General features: G+C 35.6%; 1 protein-coding gene across 1 annotated transcript; it reads left to right on the forward strand.

Annotated features, from left to right (window-relative positions):
• The first annotated feature begins 2,567 nt into the window (after positions 1-2,567).
• Positions 2,568-15,536, forward strand: LOC135689640 (putative serine incorporator). Its single transcript, XM_065206939.2, has 13 exons — positions 2,568-2,729; positions 10,121-10,458; positions 10,955-11,034; positions 11,640-11,733; positions 12,049-12,092; positions 12,225-12,301; positions 12,557-12,653; positions 13,013-13,099; positions 13,374-13,488; positions 13,769-13,829; positions 14,205-14,232; positions 14,539-14,680; positions 15,196-15,536. The coding sequence occupies exons 1-13, from the start codon at positions 2,658-2,660 to the stop codon at positions 15,335-15,337; spliced, it is 1,377 nt and encodes a 458-aa protein (XP_065063011.2). The 5' UTR covers positions 2,568-2,657; the 3' UTR covers positions 15,338-15,536.
• The last annotated feature ends 1,464 nt before the right edge of the window (positions 15,537-17,000 follow it).

Genomic DNA, 17,000 nt, shown 5'->3' on the forward strand with positions numbered 1-17,000 from the left:
CCACCTGACTTGTTTATAGGGACGCCAAAGGATGTATAGGGCGCCGAAAACTTGGAAAAAGTTTGATACGACTCACTTGTCTGGTTATTAGGTCGCTAGGAGGTCAGCAGAGACAAAAAGGACGCCTTAAAATTCAAAACTTCCTTGGGTTGCATGCCCCATACCCCCTAGAACAGTCTCACTTCAGGGCACGTCTTTATGCTCCTTTAGTGCTGTATTACCCAGACAAAACATTGACTTCATGCTTCTCAGGGACACCGGGAAAGGGGGCACAGGGGGTCAACTGTCCCTGTTGCCTTTTAATAGGATTGGCAAGGGGGGCCAGAGTGCTTTTTTCATTTAAGTGTCCTTGAAACTGGCCATTTCTAAGAATCAGATAGATTTACATAAAATTTTGGTTGTAGTTCTCAATTTGTGACGACATTTCTTAAAAATTCCTTATCTTAACGGTTTTGTTTTGTAATGAAATGTTTACCTCATTTTGTATCAATGTCTTATAATCATTTCTAGCACCTTAAACTTGTGTCATAGTGATCGCATTTTCCAGCCTTATGATTAACTGGAATCCTCCACTTATTAGCAAGGACGTCTCTTTTCATTATTTATTATCCTGAACCCCCCTAATTTGTCCCCTGACTGTCAGATGTGTTGTATGTATGTTTTGAGCTTGTTTAGTTGCCCAAATGTACAAGTTTAACAAAACAAAGGTAAATATTTCTGGCGCTTTGGATTCCCCTCCAAGGTGCCAAATGAACACAGCAAATACAAAGAGAACAAAAACCCTCATTTTACCACATCGTAGTGGGTAACTCTTGGAATTTCCCCAAACATGTTCTTGACACATTTTTACTCAGTTTATCTGCTTGGATTGGCTTCATATCGTACGTGAATCAGTCCAATTTGTCCTGACACCTCTATGAAAAATTATCATATTTGGGACCCTATGCTCACGAGGGGGTCAGTCTATCTTGACATACAAGGTTAAAAAATATAAGAGCATTACCAGGCTGCCAATCCTTTCTTGAAACGACAATAATGTTAGTTATGAAGGGCATCATTTTGCTGCTGGCCCCTCCAGTCGAAAAAGGCCAGGCTGCCACTGCTCTATACAACACATTTTTTTGCGACCCTGGAATGAACACCCTATAAAAAGCGTAGAGAATTTAGAAGCATTCCGTTGAGGTTTTTTTAATTAGGTTACTGTTATTTTTTCCCAAGCTGTTTTCGGGCTCTTTCTGTATTGTGCTTTTTTCGAAACTCTCTTTGGACCAGTCGGAGGAGACTACCGAGGGAGGAAACATCTACATCTATCTACATCTACATCGATACTGAGCAGGACCGAGTATCGGTATTATGCTCAGAGTGCAATAAATAATGAAATAAAAGTTGAATGGATAAAAAGTGCTAGAAGATGCCACTGATCAATGATTAGATTGAACATTTACATGTCAAATGAGAAGCTGTAATTTTGTATGTCGGCAAAACCGAATCAAAAAGGGACTAGAAATTAAAGGGGACATTGAAAGGGTATTATGGTAATGAAACACTTTCACTTGACACACTCAGGGGGTAATTCTGAGGGCAATATACGTTTTTTAAAACCAGTAATATTCAAGGGCTGCTTGACTTCATATCAGAATCAAGGCCACAGCTTATATTCTTTGGCACTTTTTTTCCCTAACGAAACTATCTGGGCTTGAGACATTAGATCAAAAAGGGAATTCTTCTCAATGAAATCTCAGTCATAAAGCTTGGGCTAGGGCCCACGCCACCAAAACTCTGTGTCTGTCCAAAAGTGGAATGCATTCGCTCGTGACAGAGATTCTCCAACCTAAATTGAATGTTAGCCAACATAGCCCACGCCACGAATTTTAAAGTAGGAAGCCAAGGCCTTTCCCCCTTTTACTGCAGCTTTAAAACTACTTGCTTTGCAAAAAATGTGGGGGCCATGGTCATCCCCCCTGGCCCTGTGCTTCCAGCAATATGTCCCTTTTATTTATATGCTAGCAGACCTGTCAACCTTAAATTTTCAAAACCTGGAGATTTTAGATTTTTCCTAAAGAAAAACAGGGAGATTTGGTCAAAAACAGTGAGATCGATCAAACAGTTTATGACAAAAGTGATCATGAGAAGTATGTTTATAATTACTCTTAGTGCTTTTTTGTTACTCAGTAAGCACTAACAAAAAATTATTTTCACGTGGAAAGTCAATGTGACCTCATATCTTAAGTCTACTTCTGTAAAAAGAAAACATACACAATAGTCCTGTCTTTGAAGCATAAGATGCGCAGTTCATTTTAAACATTCGCTGAATAATCTTCCTATTATGTACATTCTGCTAGACTTCTTTATAACCGGGAGAAAAATTATAAAAACCGGGAGACCAGGAGAAAGCAGTCAAAGCCGGGAATCTCCCGGCTGAACCGGGAGGGTCGACAAATCTGTGCTAGTATTTCGCTTCTTTACCACGGCACGTTTTGCCATCGCCGCAGTGTATGGCCCCCTTAATTGCTGCCCATTGCAAAGAAGAAACTCTTGTGTCCCTGTTCCATTAGGAGGTACATGAAGTACTTTGTGTTTAAAATTTATAAACCTCTGTTCTGATGAAATTTTGATGTAAATAAGCAACTGGAAAGAAGTACTATTTCTTGGTTGAAATGGGCTCTGTTCTTGGCCTTTGCTCGTTGGCAAGTTGTGCACCATCGTTAACAGGATGCTGTGGTGCACAGGTAAATTTTTCAGGCATTTTTCTATAGTGTTGTCAATGAACTCGAAAGAACGAACTTCGTTTCCAACCAACAACACTTGCCAGATGCTTAACCGATATTATAAAGCAATTTTGCTGCTAATAAAAAGAAACAAATTGAGTTATCTTTCTTGTTAATTGTTTGGCTACTTTTAAGTGAGAATGCCCTAGTTTTTATTATTATAAGTTATTTATGTTTCATTATGATCTGCTTTTAAATTTTTGTGCTATCATTTCATTTTCTATTATTTCAGCTCAAGTAAGTTCTGTTTATTTCTAAAATTCCACTTAATGTGGAAATCTCTTTAAAGCTAAAATGCAATTTACTATAATTACAAGTTCATCAGTGGTGGTGTAATATTTAAAAACAAGTTTGAATCTATAAGGTAAAGGATGATGTCTAGTCTGTCAAGTGTGCGAGAGGTTAGTCTGCAGAGTGTGGCATGAACACACAAAACTTTTCAGAGGCTTGTCTAATGCACACAAAAACATTAGGCTGCACACACATTTTTCTGGGTACTGGAAACTTTTCAAGGAGCAGCTTTGAGAAGGCTGCCCCTGCGAAAAAACCATTGCTCAACCATGGCTGACAATGGTGACACCATGGTTACACCATGGTTTTCAACCATTTCCCACCATGGTTGAGCAACGAAATGACCATGGTTAACCATGGTAGAACCACGAATTTCCAATGGGACCCATTGCTCGACCATTGCTGAACCATGTCGAAAATTTCAAAATTTTTACTTTTTCATAAATTTGCTTGAGCAAAATTGAAAGCTGAAATGTTCAGGATTATTTTAAACAATTTTGAAATTTTCAGTTCTTTTTATGATTTCAGTTTAAACCATGGTCAGACCATAGCCAATACATGGTTACCTGTTCATGGTTGAACCATGGCTTAACCATGCTCAACAAATGTGTTTCAACCATGTTTTTCCATGGTTAGACCATGTCATCTAATCATTTTACCAATTTAGGTCAAATCAGGGTTCAACCATATAAACATTTGAATTTTTGAAAATACAAATTTGAATTTTTACAGGAATTGCATAATGCTTGTAAACTTGGTTTGAAACATGGTTCAAACATGGTTCAACCATGTCACTTGACCATGATCGAACCATGATTCAACCATGTTTCTTGGCCATGATCAAACCATGATTCAACCATGTCTCTTGACCATGATCAAACCATGGTTCAAACATATCAACTAACCATGATCAAGCCATGGTTCACTTTTGCTTTTTTTCTTCTTTAAGATTCCTCTTGCTTCTGCACTTTATGAACTCCTGCTTCAAGCACTCACAAAGAGAACCTCTCTTTGAGCTCATCAAGGTTCTGACACAGAAAATTTTAATGCAAAGCTTTGCTTTTCACAAGAAAGCTCACTTTGCTTGATATCATATTTTTATTTGTTGCTGATTAGAGCACTTCAAGGTTCCTGATCAATTTTAAAAAAAGGCATCTTATCTAGGATGAAAAGTGTGCGTAAAGTTTGGCAAAGTTCAGGCTTAACACACAGTTCTTGAACTTGTTTTCATGAGACTGTATGCAAATACTAGCCAGGGTTGCCAGGTTCGGGATTTTATCCCGAGATCTCGGGAATATTCAGGGCTATTGGGATTTTTCTCGGGAATTTTTTTCGGGAGGGAAAATTCTCGGGATTTTTAGAGAATAGATTAGAAAAGTTTTTCAGAATAGATTTGTTAGTAACAAAGCATTCATACGAGAATAAGAGCAGCACATATCATTCACACTTTGCTATTGGCAAGCCCCACTACAGATGCATTAATCCGTGTAGATAGTAGATAGATGGAGAGGTGAAGATTGCTATAATTTCAAAGTCACCCATGCTATGAAAAGGAAATTCATCGCAGAAAGAATTTATAGAGTCAATGCAGACAATGACTTTGTTTTGGTGATGGACTTCTCGAATAGAAACTGATTTAAAACTCTAAAAATATCGAACTTTATTCAGTTACATTGTTATGTTATTTGATAAATTTATCTTCAGTGTCATCGGTTTACTTAGGATTGGCAGCTATTTTTCGTCTAAAATGGTGGCCTTTTGTTACTTGTCTTGCAACTGAAATAAAAATATCCAAAAAATTTTTAACTCCTCTGTCAATGCTTTGATTTGTACAATTACAATGTTGCACAAGATAGAGAAGTTGAAAAGTCGTTGCACAGAGGTCAAAATTTTGTCCCTGTGGTAAATGACGTCATCAGAACATCACAAAAAAAATCTCGGGATTTTTTGAGAAAATCTCGGGATTTTTTGAGAAAATCTATCGCATTCTGGGATTTTTTAGGTCTTGATGCGGGATTTTTATAGATTTCAATCTGGCAACCCTTACTAGCCTTCACAATCTGTAGAATGGGGCTTCCAGACAGGGCCGGTTCCATGGGGGTGTGTGGGGGGTGTAACACAAGAATAGGCATTTGTGTTTTAGTCGGTAAAATTGGGATTTTGACGGGTAGATAAACTTTTTTGTAGAAAATTGTACTTCATGTAATTTTTAAAAACATTCAAAGATATTAAAAAGTTCTGGAGTTCAGTTTTCCGTGGATCCATAAGAGAATTTTCAGGAACATCACAGAAGAAGATTAATCCCAAGATATTTGACAAAACCAGAGACAATTTTAGTCTGGGAGATGCATTTCTAGCCATCCTAGAAGGCTTAATTTCAAAAAATTTCTTTCGAGTCTGACCCAACCATTGCGGGTCCTACTATGTCACTGAACTTGATTCTTAACCCCCCAGGCTCAGTCTCTGAAACTGCGACGCACAATGCACCAGTCGCATTAACGGAGTGTAATAATGCCAAAATGTATTTGGTGGTAAACACTTGCACCCTCCCAAAAAAATTTCCTGAAGCCAGGCCTGCTTCCAGGGCATCATAATCGTGCATTGAAGTGCATTAAGCTCGCAAGTCACTTCCGGATACAATCTTTCATATTGTTTCTGCTTGTGTTCTAATTTTTACAGAGAATTGAAGTATGAACTTGTAAGGGGTTTTACAACAATAATCGTTCCAGGTGAAACTTTACCCCCTTAGCTATCAATCACGGTCAAATTCCTAATGAAAGTTTTCTAATGTCATAATAAAATCAATGTCGTGACCAAAAACATTATGAAAATTTTCAAGTAGACTAAAATTTTTGCTCTAAATACGAATCTAGAATAAAAGATTCTGTACAAAAACATTTAAAGAATTTTATCAAAAAAAGTTTAAGTTAAATTGGTGTATACCTTGATAGTAGAAGGGGCGTGTTCGTTAAAAATTTAGAAAGACAACGCCCATAAAGTCCAATTTTCTAAATTTTCAAAATTCTTTAAATAAACTCTGGTGCGAGGAGAGTTTGAACTGAAGCCATTCGTTGCGAAAAGTCTGGTTTATCCGTACTCGTAATGAACGGGAAGTCTTTCCCTATCAAAAGTTGTACGGCACCGTGTAAACGCGATCTATCCGTATATATCTTTTTATCGGGATCAAACGTTATCCATCATCAAATTGCTCCACAAAAACGTTCTTATTTCGAAATCTTGCATCACTCGCAACAATACTTTCGGTCAGAAAAAGGGTTCCAAGTCCTCTAGATCTGTCCGGGCCTAACATTAAATACGCTATGTTACCTAACAGTTCTTTACGATGAAGCTTTCAACATAATCAACAAATTTCCCAACTGCACAAACCTTTTGAAAATTATCTTGTTTTTGCTGCGTACATGAATCGCAAAGGTGAACACACTGATAGATGATCGAACTGCAATCCAAACGGCCATCTTGTGTTTGAAAAAGCGCGCTCAAAAATGGCAGTTGCTTGTTGGTTAAGCCATGGTTTAGCGATGGTCAAACCATGATTGCATGCATAAGAAAATTTAAATCCAAAGGAAATGTCAAAATGTCAAATATTAAGTAATAAACTACCAGGAAAGCCTCTTTTTAAAAGGTTTCAGCCCACACTTCTTTAAAACCCCCACCGTCTCAAAGCTCCCTTGTGCCTGCTTAATAATGAAACATATAACCATGCAAAAAATTACTTATAGGCAAAAATTTCTTAGTAGGAAAGGAAGAAAATACCAGGATTTTAAACAGTGGAGATTTCTTGTAGGGACATAGGGGGTGGAGCCCATCTTTCTTGTTAGAAATTTTCTTGACTTTGAAGGGGGCAGGGGGCTCGATCTTGCCTTTGAATTTGAATTTAATTTAAAAATTCTTTGCCATTTTAAGAAATGTCAATTAATAAATTGACCATGGTTCAGCAATGGGTCAGCAATGGTCAGGCCAAATTTTCATAAAACATCTCAAATTCAAAGAAAATAATTTTTCTATGGCTTAAAAACAAGGAAATATGTCCACAAAACAAATATTGTAGAAATCAAACTAGTATTTAATCTAAAAATTCTTTGCCATTTTGAGAAATGTCAATTAATAAATGGACCATGGTTCAGCAATGGGTCAGCAATGGTCAGGCCAAATTTTCATAAAACATCTCAAAATCAAAGAAAATAATTTTTCTATGGCTTAAAAACAAGTAAATATGTCCACAAAACAAATATAGTAGAAATCAAACTATTTAATCTAAAAATTCTTTGCCATTTTAAGAAATGTCAATTAATAAATGGACCATGGTTCAGCAATGGGTCAGCAATGGTCAGGCCAAATTTTCATAAAACATCTCAAAATCAAAGAAAATAATTTTTCTATGGCTTAAAAACAAGTAAATATGTCCACAAAACAAATATAGTAGAAATCAAACTATTTAATCTAAAAATTCTTTGCCATTTTAAGAAATGTCAATTAATAAATGGACCATGGTTCAGCAATGGGTCAACAATGGTCAGGCCAAATTTTCATAAAACATCTCAAATTCAAAGTAAATAATTTTTCTATGGCTTAAAAACAAGGAAATATGTCCACAAAACAAATATAATAGAAATCAAACTATTTAATCTAAAAATTCTTTGCCATTTTAAGAAATGTCAATTAATAAATGGACCATGGTTCAGCAATGGGTCAGCAATGGTCAGGCCAAATTTTCATAAAACATCTCAAATTCAAAGTAAATAATTTTTCTATGGCTTAAAAACAAGGAAATGTGTCCACAAAACAAAACTAGTGGATATCAAGCTGTTTAATTTAGAAGTTCTTTGCCATTTTATGAATATCAGTTGATAAATGGACCATGGTTTAGCAATGGTTAGACCATGTTTATGTAAAACTCTTGCCATTCAGAATAAATGAAGGAAATTAATAGTGAGACAAGGAAAATATAATCTTTCAATTTGAAGGTATCAGAAACCAAGCACATAAACCCCCCCTATTGACTGAGTTGTGTCTTGAGACATGGACCATGGTCTTGACATGGTCAGACATGGTTACATGGAAAATGATAAAAAATACAGAAAACTGTTACTTTTTCTTATATTTCTATTGAGGATAACTTTTTAGACAGTTGAGGATTCATATTTTCCAAGAACCAACCAATTAAAATCATTGCAGGCAAAATCTTCTTTCATTGCTCAACCATAGTCACTAACCATGGTCAGCACTTGTCAGGATCACGGCTCAACCATGGTATGACCATTGCAAACTATGGTTGGGCCATGAACCATGGTTGGGTTTTTGCAGGGGTGCTTTGCCAACTTGGTCTAAACAACATTTTCTTTAAAATTTGAAATGCTGTTGAATTGGGACTTAAGTATTCTTAAAATAACTTTAAGTTGTGTTGGTCAGCATTAGAACCATCTGATTGTCACAAGTTGAAGAAGTTGCTGTCTATAACTAAATTAGAGAATATGTACCACTTTTGCTATGTGCATATTGTGAGCAGATTGGGTTTCTCTATAGATGATACTCTCCTAATTGAATAAAATATGAGGCACATCTTATTCAGGGTCACTTTCAGGGTTTCAAATTGGAAAAAAGGGGGTCAAGGAAAATTGTTCAGGGCCACACCCTATAGATTACCGCAGAATAGCCCTGAAGTCACCTCATATCTCGTATTTTGATTTGATATTTTGAAATGACCTAATGCTTGCCCTAAATCCATTGATGCCCAGAATTAAAAACCTACTGACTAGAATATTCCAATTCTCTGAGAAACTACAGTGTTAGGTTCATTGTCAATTTCACTAAGCGTGGGCTGTTAAAAAGAGGCCTTGCCGGTTACTAGCAAAGGACATGAAAAGGTCTGAATAAAAGAAGTAAAGATAATTTGGGAAACTAAAGTGGCTGGATTGTGCTCAAGCATGATTATAGAGTCAAGAATTTTCTCTGTAAGGATAATTCTGTGAGTGAATTATGTTAAAATCAACTGACTGAGTAAACTTTTAGGTGGTTACATTTCAATCCCACACCCCCACTTAGAAGTTTGACTAACTACAAGGGAGAGGGGTCAACATAATTGAAATTTAATCATACAAAATATATGATCAACCCAATTTTGTGAAATGCTTAAATGCGCTTTTGTTGTGAGACACATTGACAAATACTTTCCCCATAAGAAGCTTGCAGCACGCATCAGACCAATACTGAATGGTGTGCACACATTGCACATTTTGTCAGCACTCTTGCACACAGGCACACATTTATATTTGCTCTTGCGCACACAAGATCTTGTTGAAAACTGCCACGCTCTGCAGACTGGGTGAGAGGCACACCTGTGATTAAAGTGCGTGAGAGGCATACTATTATAGAAATTCGCTTTGCTTGGTTTTTTGTTAATTTTGGCCATTTCATGAGAGTTATTTATGCCAAGAGATGATAGATGTCTGAATTTGTCCTGACCTGCTTTTGTTATGTTTGCTTGGTTTTTCTATTATTAAATGAGCAAATTCATTATGCAGATGAGCCCATTCTTTTTCAAAAATTTTTGGATGGTCGGTGTAGCACACCTTTCCCTTGCATAAAACTGTCATCAAAGATAATCTGGTGCACATTATCTAGTGTCACACATTTGACACACTCAAAAAGTGCCACACATCCCACTCTCTCAGGAGATCACTGGCTGGACCTATATCTAGTGGATGTAATTTAATGTGATATTTTTTCATATAAAAAAGGAAGGTTAATAAAATGTGTACAATGTACAAAATGTGTAAAGCTAATAGAATACCCGGTAGTTAAAATGATAGGCATCGTATTAATCCTTAGGAGCATGGATTCCTGTTGACATATCTTACCACATGACATTAAATGTAATTTTGTGCAGAAAAGAATTTGTTGAAGGAGGGGCTCGCTCAATAAAAAGGTAATCCAAAAGTGAGTAATCTTGAACTAAATTATTAATGTAATTATTATGTATAATATTACGAGTCTTCAAATTATTATTCAAATTATTTACATTTTGAATTGATTTCCTCCAGTTGCTTTGCTGTTGTGGTCCTGCTGCTTGTGGTTTATGTTGTCGATGCTGCCCAGCATGCAAAAACTCCACATCCTCACGTATTGGCTACATCTTGCTGATGTTACTTGGCTTTATAACATCCTGTGTGATGTTGGCACCAGGAATAAGGGACAAAATGGACTCAGTGCCTCATCTTTGTAACAACGAGTATATTACTGAAAAAACATGCAACAGTTTGGTTGGTTACCTTGCTGTTTATCGTGTTTGTTTTGGAATGGCTGCATTCTTTCTTATCATGGCAGTTGTTACATTCAAGGTGAAGAGTAGCAAGGACCCAAGGGCTGCTTTCCAAAATGGGTAAGGTTTTTTCCCCAATTTTTTTGAATAGCTACAAATAATATTGTTAGGAACTTAAATTTGTCTCAAGTTTTCTGAGACCATCATCTCAATAGAAAATTTGCTTCAAATAAGAGGTTTCCATGAGTATGGATTGCATTATTACACTGCTTTCTTCCTTTTCATTACATGTAACACAGTAAAGGCTCATTAACCCTTTAGTTGATTACCTAGTCATTCCCCAGATGTTTTCTCAAGCTGTTCTTTTTTGCTTCAGGGCATTCTCTCATATCCCTAAGTAGTTCCTGCCTGTTACTGTTCCTTGCAGAATTAAACAGCTGTTATATTAGTGATTTTGATATCTCCCCTTCAATCCAAGAATTGCTGAACACATAAGAAAGAGCCTTTAATTATAATCACATAATAATTGAACTGGGTCAGATAATTGAACAAGAATTGTTTCAAATAATGCAAAATGAAAATGACTTTTTGGTTAATTATGAAAATTTTTTGCTAGATTTTGGTTGATAAAGCTTCTTTTACTGGTGGGCCTTGTTGTTGCAGCATTTTTCATTCCTAAAGGCAAATTCTCAGAAAGTAAGTATCTTTTACTATTTGCAAGATGCTTCTATATTGATAAAACCCTCTTAATTAGTGTAAAAGAAGACCTTGCTTAGGCTCTTTGAATTATGATTTGCTTTTAGCATTTTCTTAAGATTTTCACCACCTTATTATTAAGGAATTCATTTTATTCTGCAAACAGTATAATGGAAGCTGAAAGTGGTATGAAAAGCTGATCAATCCAATACCCAGTTTATCTGGAGATAGTTGTTGCAATCAGAATTTTTGGGTTTGAAAATTGTGATTGGATTCCAGTCTATGACAGGTTGTTTAGAAGCAATTTTGCCAAATACAAAATGGCAACCTTGACATGTCACGAAGACTTGATATTCAATCCCCAAAGGCATTGCATTGTTTGACTATTGAAGATAGAATTATAATATTGATAGACATAATCTGTTCCTGCCTTCTATTCTGTAGTGGCAAAAACATGAAGTTTTATAAATTTTATACAAGGCAAATGTCATAGATACCTTTGTAAAGGTATTAGAGAGGATTTATATGTATGATCCCTGAACCACAGTATCTTCCATTTTTTATTAGTTATATCTGTAACCACATTGCTTCCTTTTTCATCTCAGCTTGGATGTATATTGGAATGGTTGGTGGATTTCTTTTCATTGCTCTTCAGTTGGTTATGCTTGTGGACTTTGCCTATTCATGGTCTGAATCTTGGTGAGATTTAGGATTTGTCTACTTTATAACACTGAGGTCTCCTTATTTCATTGTTTAAGCACCCTAATTTATTTATATATGTATAAAATAATCTTCATCATTTGACATGATTTAGTTTAAAAGAAGAGTTTTTGTCTCTCTATAAACATAGTTTGCTTAACTGATAGAATTGGAACTGTTTTTGAATTTACAGTGAAAGAAAGCAAACTGATTGTTTTTCTCTGGTCTGCCAAGGCCTAGGCACAACCCAATATTACTTTTCGTTTATACTGCCTTGACTTGATAATTTGTTGATACTTCTGTTTTGAATTTAAGGGTAGAGAAATATGAAGAAACTGGAAAGAAGATTTGGCTTGCTGGTAAAAATAAAAGATTTTGAAATTCCTTTTTTTTATTTTAAATTTCTTAATATAAGAGTCTATACAGGCCATACAGGTTCAGCCTTAATGTATTTTTAACTGAAATGCTAATATTGTGACAAATTTTTACAGGCTTGATTTCTTCAACTGGTGGCATGTATACACTGTCAATTGTTGCAACGACTCTCCTTTTCATTTTCTATACAAAGGTATATGTTGGATATGTTCCTAGAAATTGTTTGCTTCTTTCATTTAGCCGTTTATTTTAGTGTGAACAAATTCTGTTAAAAGGGAAGTATCATTATTAGAATAATGTCTGTCACATATACAAAGAAATTGTGTGAATTTTATTTAGCGTGGAGAAGCCAATTTTGTAGTGTCTTCATGTATGTTTTGAAATCCGATAATGTGTGTGGATTGATAAGGAATCTAGCTGTGAAATAACAAGTTCTGTTTTATTACAGAGTTCAGAATGTGGCCTGAATAAGTTCTTCATCAGCTTTAATCTGTGTCTTGTTCTTTTGGTTTCTGCCATGGCAATTCACCCTCGTATTCAAGAAGGTAATGGTTTGCCTATTTTTATTCTACTTGGATTTCATATTTCACTTTACTAATAACCTTTTTCAAAACTCTATCTGAAGAAATTCCATAACTTTCAAAATTAGCATAGGGTACACAAGCATCTGACCTTGTACGTTTTATTTTGAAATTGATCATGTCGTTGGATATGAGATTAGAAAAAGGATATATTTGTAAACATTAAGAGTGCACATAGTAGTAAAATTCAGATTTCTGCCAGCATGTGAGGATTTCTATTAAAACATTCCACATAGTAAAATTCAGATTTCTGCTAGCATGTAAGGCATGCCATAGATCAATGCAAACCTTTTAACTTGATAAATATTTGTATATTTGTGCAGCTCAGCCAACTTCTGGACTTTTACAGTCTGCTGTTATAAGTGCTTACACTACATACATAGTGTGGTCAGCTATGAGCAACGAACCAGGTAAATGTTTGATAATTTGAATCATAAATAAAGTGTAAGGGAAGGAAATTTTTGTATTACTAAGAATGAGTCACTAAGGAAATTTTTAAACTTTTGACATACCCATAAATTTTTTATCATGGATTGTGATTGTGGTTTATCATGGTCATGTTGTTTCTCAACAAGTTCTGCTTTCTTATCTTTTTATTCTTTTTAGCAGATGTATATCTTGATATTCTTCTTAGCAGCTTTAAATCCAAGCAAACAATTTTATCAATAAAATTGATTTTTCTAGATGCAATGTGTAACCCAAGTGGCAGTTTGTTGCAGAATTCAAATTTGTCCCCTGGCTTCGATGGCCAGACTGTGCTTGCTGCAGTCATTCTTTTTGTTGCTGCTATATATTCGTGGTATGTTAACGGATACTGTTTTGCTATTCATTCTTAATATCTTTTCTCTATAAAATTCATGGGAGACACAATCACGGTCTTATATGTTGACTGTTTACTGTTGTCATTGATAATTCAAATTTCTAGTAATTGAAGGGGATATATTCTCACTTCATTATCATTCCTATGTGGCCCAAAATTTGGTCGAAATTTGGATGCATTTAAATATTTTTCCTTATCGATTAACCCCCAGTATAAAAAGAAAAATTTGATACGCCAAAGTCGACCTTTTCTTGTTTAGTGTTCGCAGAACAAGTGGTTCCAGCCTTAGCAATGCAAGGATCAACACTGGTAGTGTTGAGGTGCGTTATCTCTAGTCGTTTTCTATTCTAGTAATCTGAAAGCGTTGTATCTTTGTTCAGAATGACCAAGCCTATATAGTATCGTTGCTATAACTCGTACAGTCTGTGTTGATTCATAGTTGATTCGTATTTTTGTGTTTTTTTGTCTCTAAAACGTGTCTGGGGATTCTGGGAAGTTTTTAGCAATGCTAAGAATTTGCAGGCAATACACCAGGTTTTGCATCACCCTCTTTCAATATTTATGAATCGAAAGAAAAGAATTGCAAATTGTTAGACACAGTTTGCGATTCTTTATGCAATGATTTATTAGTTGAATTATTTTTTTTGGTTGCTCCGCTTTCCTGTGAACTAATATTGTTCATTTTTGTTACTCAGGAAAACCTTATCACTGAAAGTTCAGCTGGTAAGATTGTGTTAATACCCTCGCGTTAATTTTGTCCATCCTTTTAGTATTTCTTGTAACTTTGTATGATGATGAAGTCAAAAGGAGCACATAAAAATTTGTTGGTCTAGTTTTTAAATTCTTTCTTAAAACTCTGAAGCATTATTTTGAAGGATAAAGTATTATTTTTTTAATTTTGTCTCCAAAATGTTTTATCAAAAGAATCTCAACTAATATATGCTAGATGTCTTTGTAAATCTTTTAATGTTTTCTATTAAATGCTTTCTCAATAAAAACTTGCATAAAGTCAGCTCATTCAATTTATAGATGATGGCGAGGAAGTGAAGTATAAGGGCCAGAGTGTCTATGATGATGAACAGAATTCGGTTACATACAACTATTCATTATTTCATTTTGCCATGTTCTTGGCATCACTGTACATCATGATGACATTGACAAACTGGTACAGGTAGGCCTTTGTAAAGTATTCCCGTTTGTCATTCAATCAGTCTATTGTTTTTGCTAGAAGCTATGTCGTTCAATTCTTTATTCAAAGGAGCCAGCTTAAAATGTCGAAGCTCTATCGCACTTCAGCTGCTATACCAATATGGATTTTTGTATTAATTCCAAGGCTGCAAATATTTTTCTGACCAAATAGAACAACTCCAGATTGGCAAATTGATTTTTTGATAGTAGAGTCAGCTAGCCGGTTGCCTTCATCTGCTATTTTCGGAAGAAATTTCCTAACATGGATTGATATGTTGTGAGATATATTCGGATAAATGGTTTGATACTACGAAGGAAGACGAATGCTAGTGAATCATTTTATTACCATTCTTGCCTCAAACGACTACAGTTGCTTTAACGTACATGTGAAAAGTATGCAGGAAAAGGCCCCAGTGGGTACACTTGTATTGTTGAAATGACTAACCAACCTTTACTGTCATATTTTTTGTATAAGGTTATTCTTTTATTCATTCGCAGTCCAAAAGGCTCGGATTTCAGCAAGCTGACAAGTAACTGGGCAACAGTTTGGGTGAAAGTAGTGTCAAGCTGGATTTGCTTTGGCATATATATTTGGACCTTGATAGCCCCTATCTGTCTTCCCGATCGTGAGTTCGTTTAAAAAAAGCATAACTGTATGCGTGTAATATTGATGTTGTGACTGCATTTATTGTAGTCTCTGTAAATAGCTTAACAATTAGAATACCATTGTATCTACTAAATACTGAGGGGTAAATGCACTTTGGTTGTGTTGTGTTGTTGTTACGGACAGGGATTAATGTCTTAGAGCCTGTCATTTAATTAAAACTTGTGACGTGAAACTTTTTGTCTTTTTTGCTCTGGCCCTCGTCTTATTTTTCTTGTTACAATAAAAACAAATACAAACTCAATGTTGAGATGGAGGCAAAAAACATAACGTTATAGAGTTGCCTCCACACCCAACTTTACAAATATTCCAAAACTTTGCATAATACAATATAAATACACTATAAATACACAATACAGAACAACACAGCACTGTACAGCACAATACAATGCAATACAGTACAAATATAGGATAAATACAGTACAATACTGTACAAAATGCAACTTTTTAAGGTCATCGTGTTAGTTCAGGACGACAGTATTCAATCTACCAGAAATAGCAGACAACGACTAAAGAGAGTTCATTACAATTGTTTAGTTTGCTTGACGCATTCAGCGGTGCATTTCAGTATCAATTCATTTGCTTTCTCGTTGTAAGCATTACTTCCAAAAAGAAGTAGATCACGTAAATGGTCGTCGGGCAGTTATATCATTGCCAACTATATCAGATATTTTATCAAGCAGGTTCATTTTATCAAGTGAATATTGTTAGCAATGCAGGAAATAGTGGATCGTAGATTCGACTTCTAAGTCACATTTACACATAGGGCTTGCACAAGCAAAGTTATGATTCGCGTAAGTCTCGCAAATCGATGTTCGCGTAAGTCAGAGAAATGAGCTCGAAGACGGGTTATAATAGACGACTCACGGCGGTTGGTAATACCATGTAATGATTTTTGAATAGCTGTTTGAATACGGATATTGCTGGAGCACCTCGGATTTCGGGGCCAAGGTCATTCCATACTTGGATACAAAATGGGAAAAAACTTTTAGAAAATTTTGTGTATGAGGTGTTCTTGCTCTAACCAAGGTAAGACGACGTAGGTTATTTTGTAGGGGATTTTCATCCGGGATATAATTACGCAATTACCGGAGGGTCTGATTATTGGCAATCTTGAAGAATATACATAATCTGCGGTACCATCGTCTGTTACGTAGCGACTCCCAGCCGAGCTCCCCAAGTAGTCTGTCCGTGCCTGTGCCCTTCCACGCCCCACTAACGGCCATTGCTGCCTGATATTGTGTTGATTCTAATTTACGTGAATAGGATATGTTTTCATCATGGTAAATTACATCACCGTACTCAAGGTGTGGCCTAACATATAGCTTTACATTTGGTCAAGTACATTTCTCAAACTCGAACTTCAAACTCAAACTTTTTTCATTCAGCAACAATCGTGCAAGCTTTAAATAATTGCTAAGATTGTATACAATTGCTAAGGTTATGATAGATACGCAAAAAATTACATAACAATGCTAGGATAGTTAAATAGACGTTGCCAAGGACACTGAGGTAGACCCAAAAAGTTCTCGTTCCTGTGCCTTTCCTGGGTTGATTACAAATACAAATAATTTGGTTTACAATATGTAATACACTTGTACATGAAAAGTATCAATATTTAAGGTTTTACGTGATTTGA

The sequence above is a fragment of the Rhopilema esculentum genome, chromosome 5, assembly GCF_057945365.1.
Source record: "Rhopilema esculentum isolate cy_ngs chromosome 5, ASM5794536v1, whole genome shotgun sequence".
NCBI lineage: Eukaryota > Metazoa > Cnidaria > Scyphozoa > Rhizostomeae > Rhizostomatidae > Rhopilema > Rhopilema esculentum.

What these genes read in the sequence shown, in the direction of transcription:
- LOC135689640 (XM_065206939.2), top strand. Translation starts at nt 2,658, where the DNA reads ATGGGCTCTGTTCTTGGCCTTTGCTCGTTGGCAAGTTGTGCACCATCG. An exon ending in TATTCATGGTCTGAATCTTG is followed by an intron (nt 11,734 to 12,048) that starts GTGAGATTTAGG and finishes TTTGAATTTAAG; the next exon opens with GGTAGAGAAATATGAAGAAA. An exon ending in TATCACTGAAAGTTCAGCTG is followed by an intron (nt 14,233 to 14,538) that starts GTAAGATTGTGT and finishes TTCAATTTATAG; the next exon opens with ATGATGGCGAGGAAGTGAAG.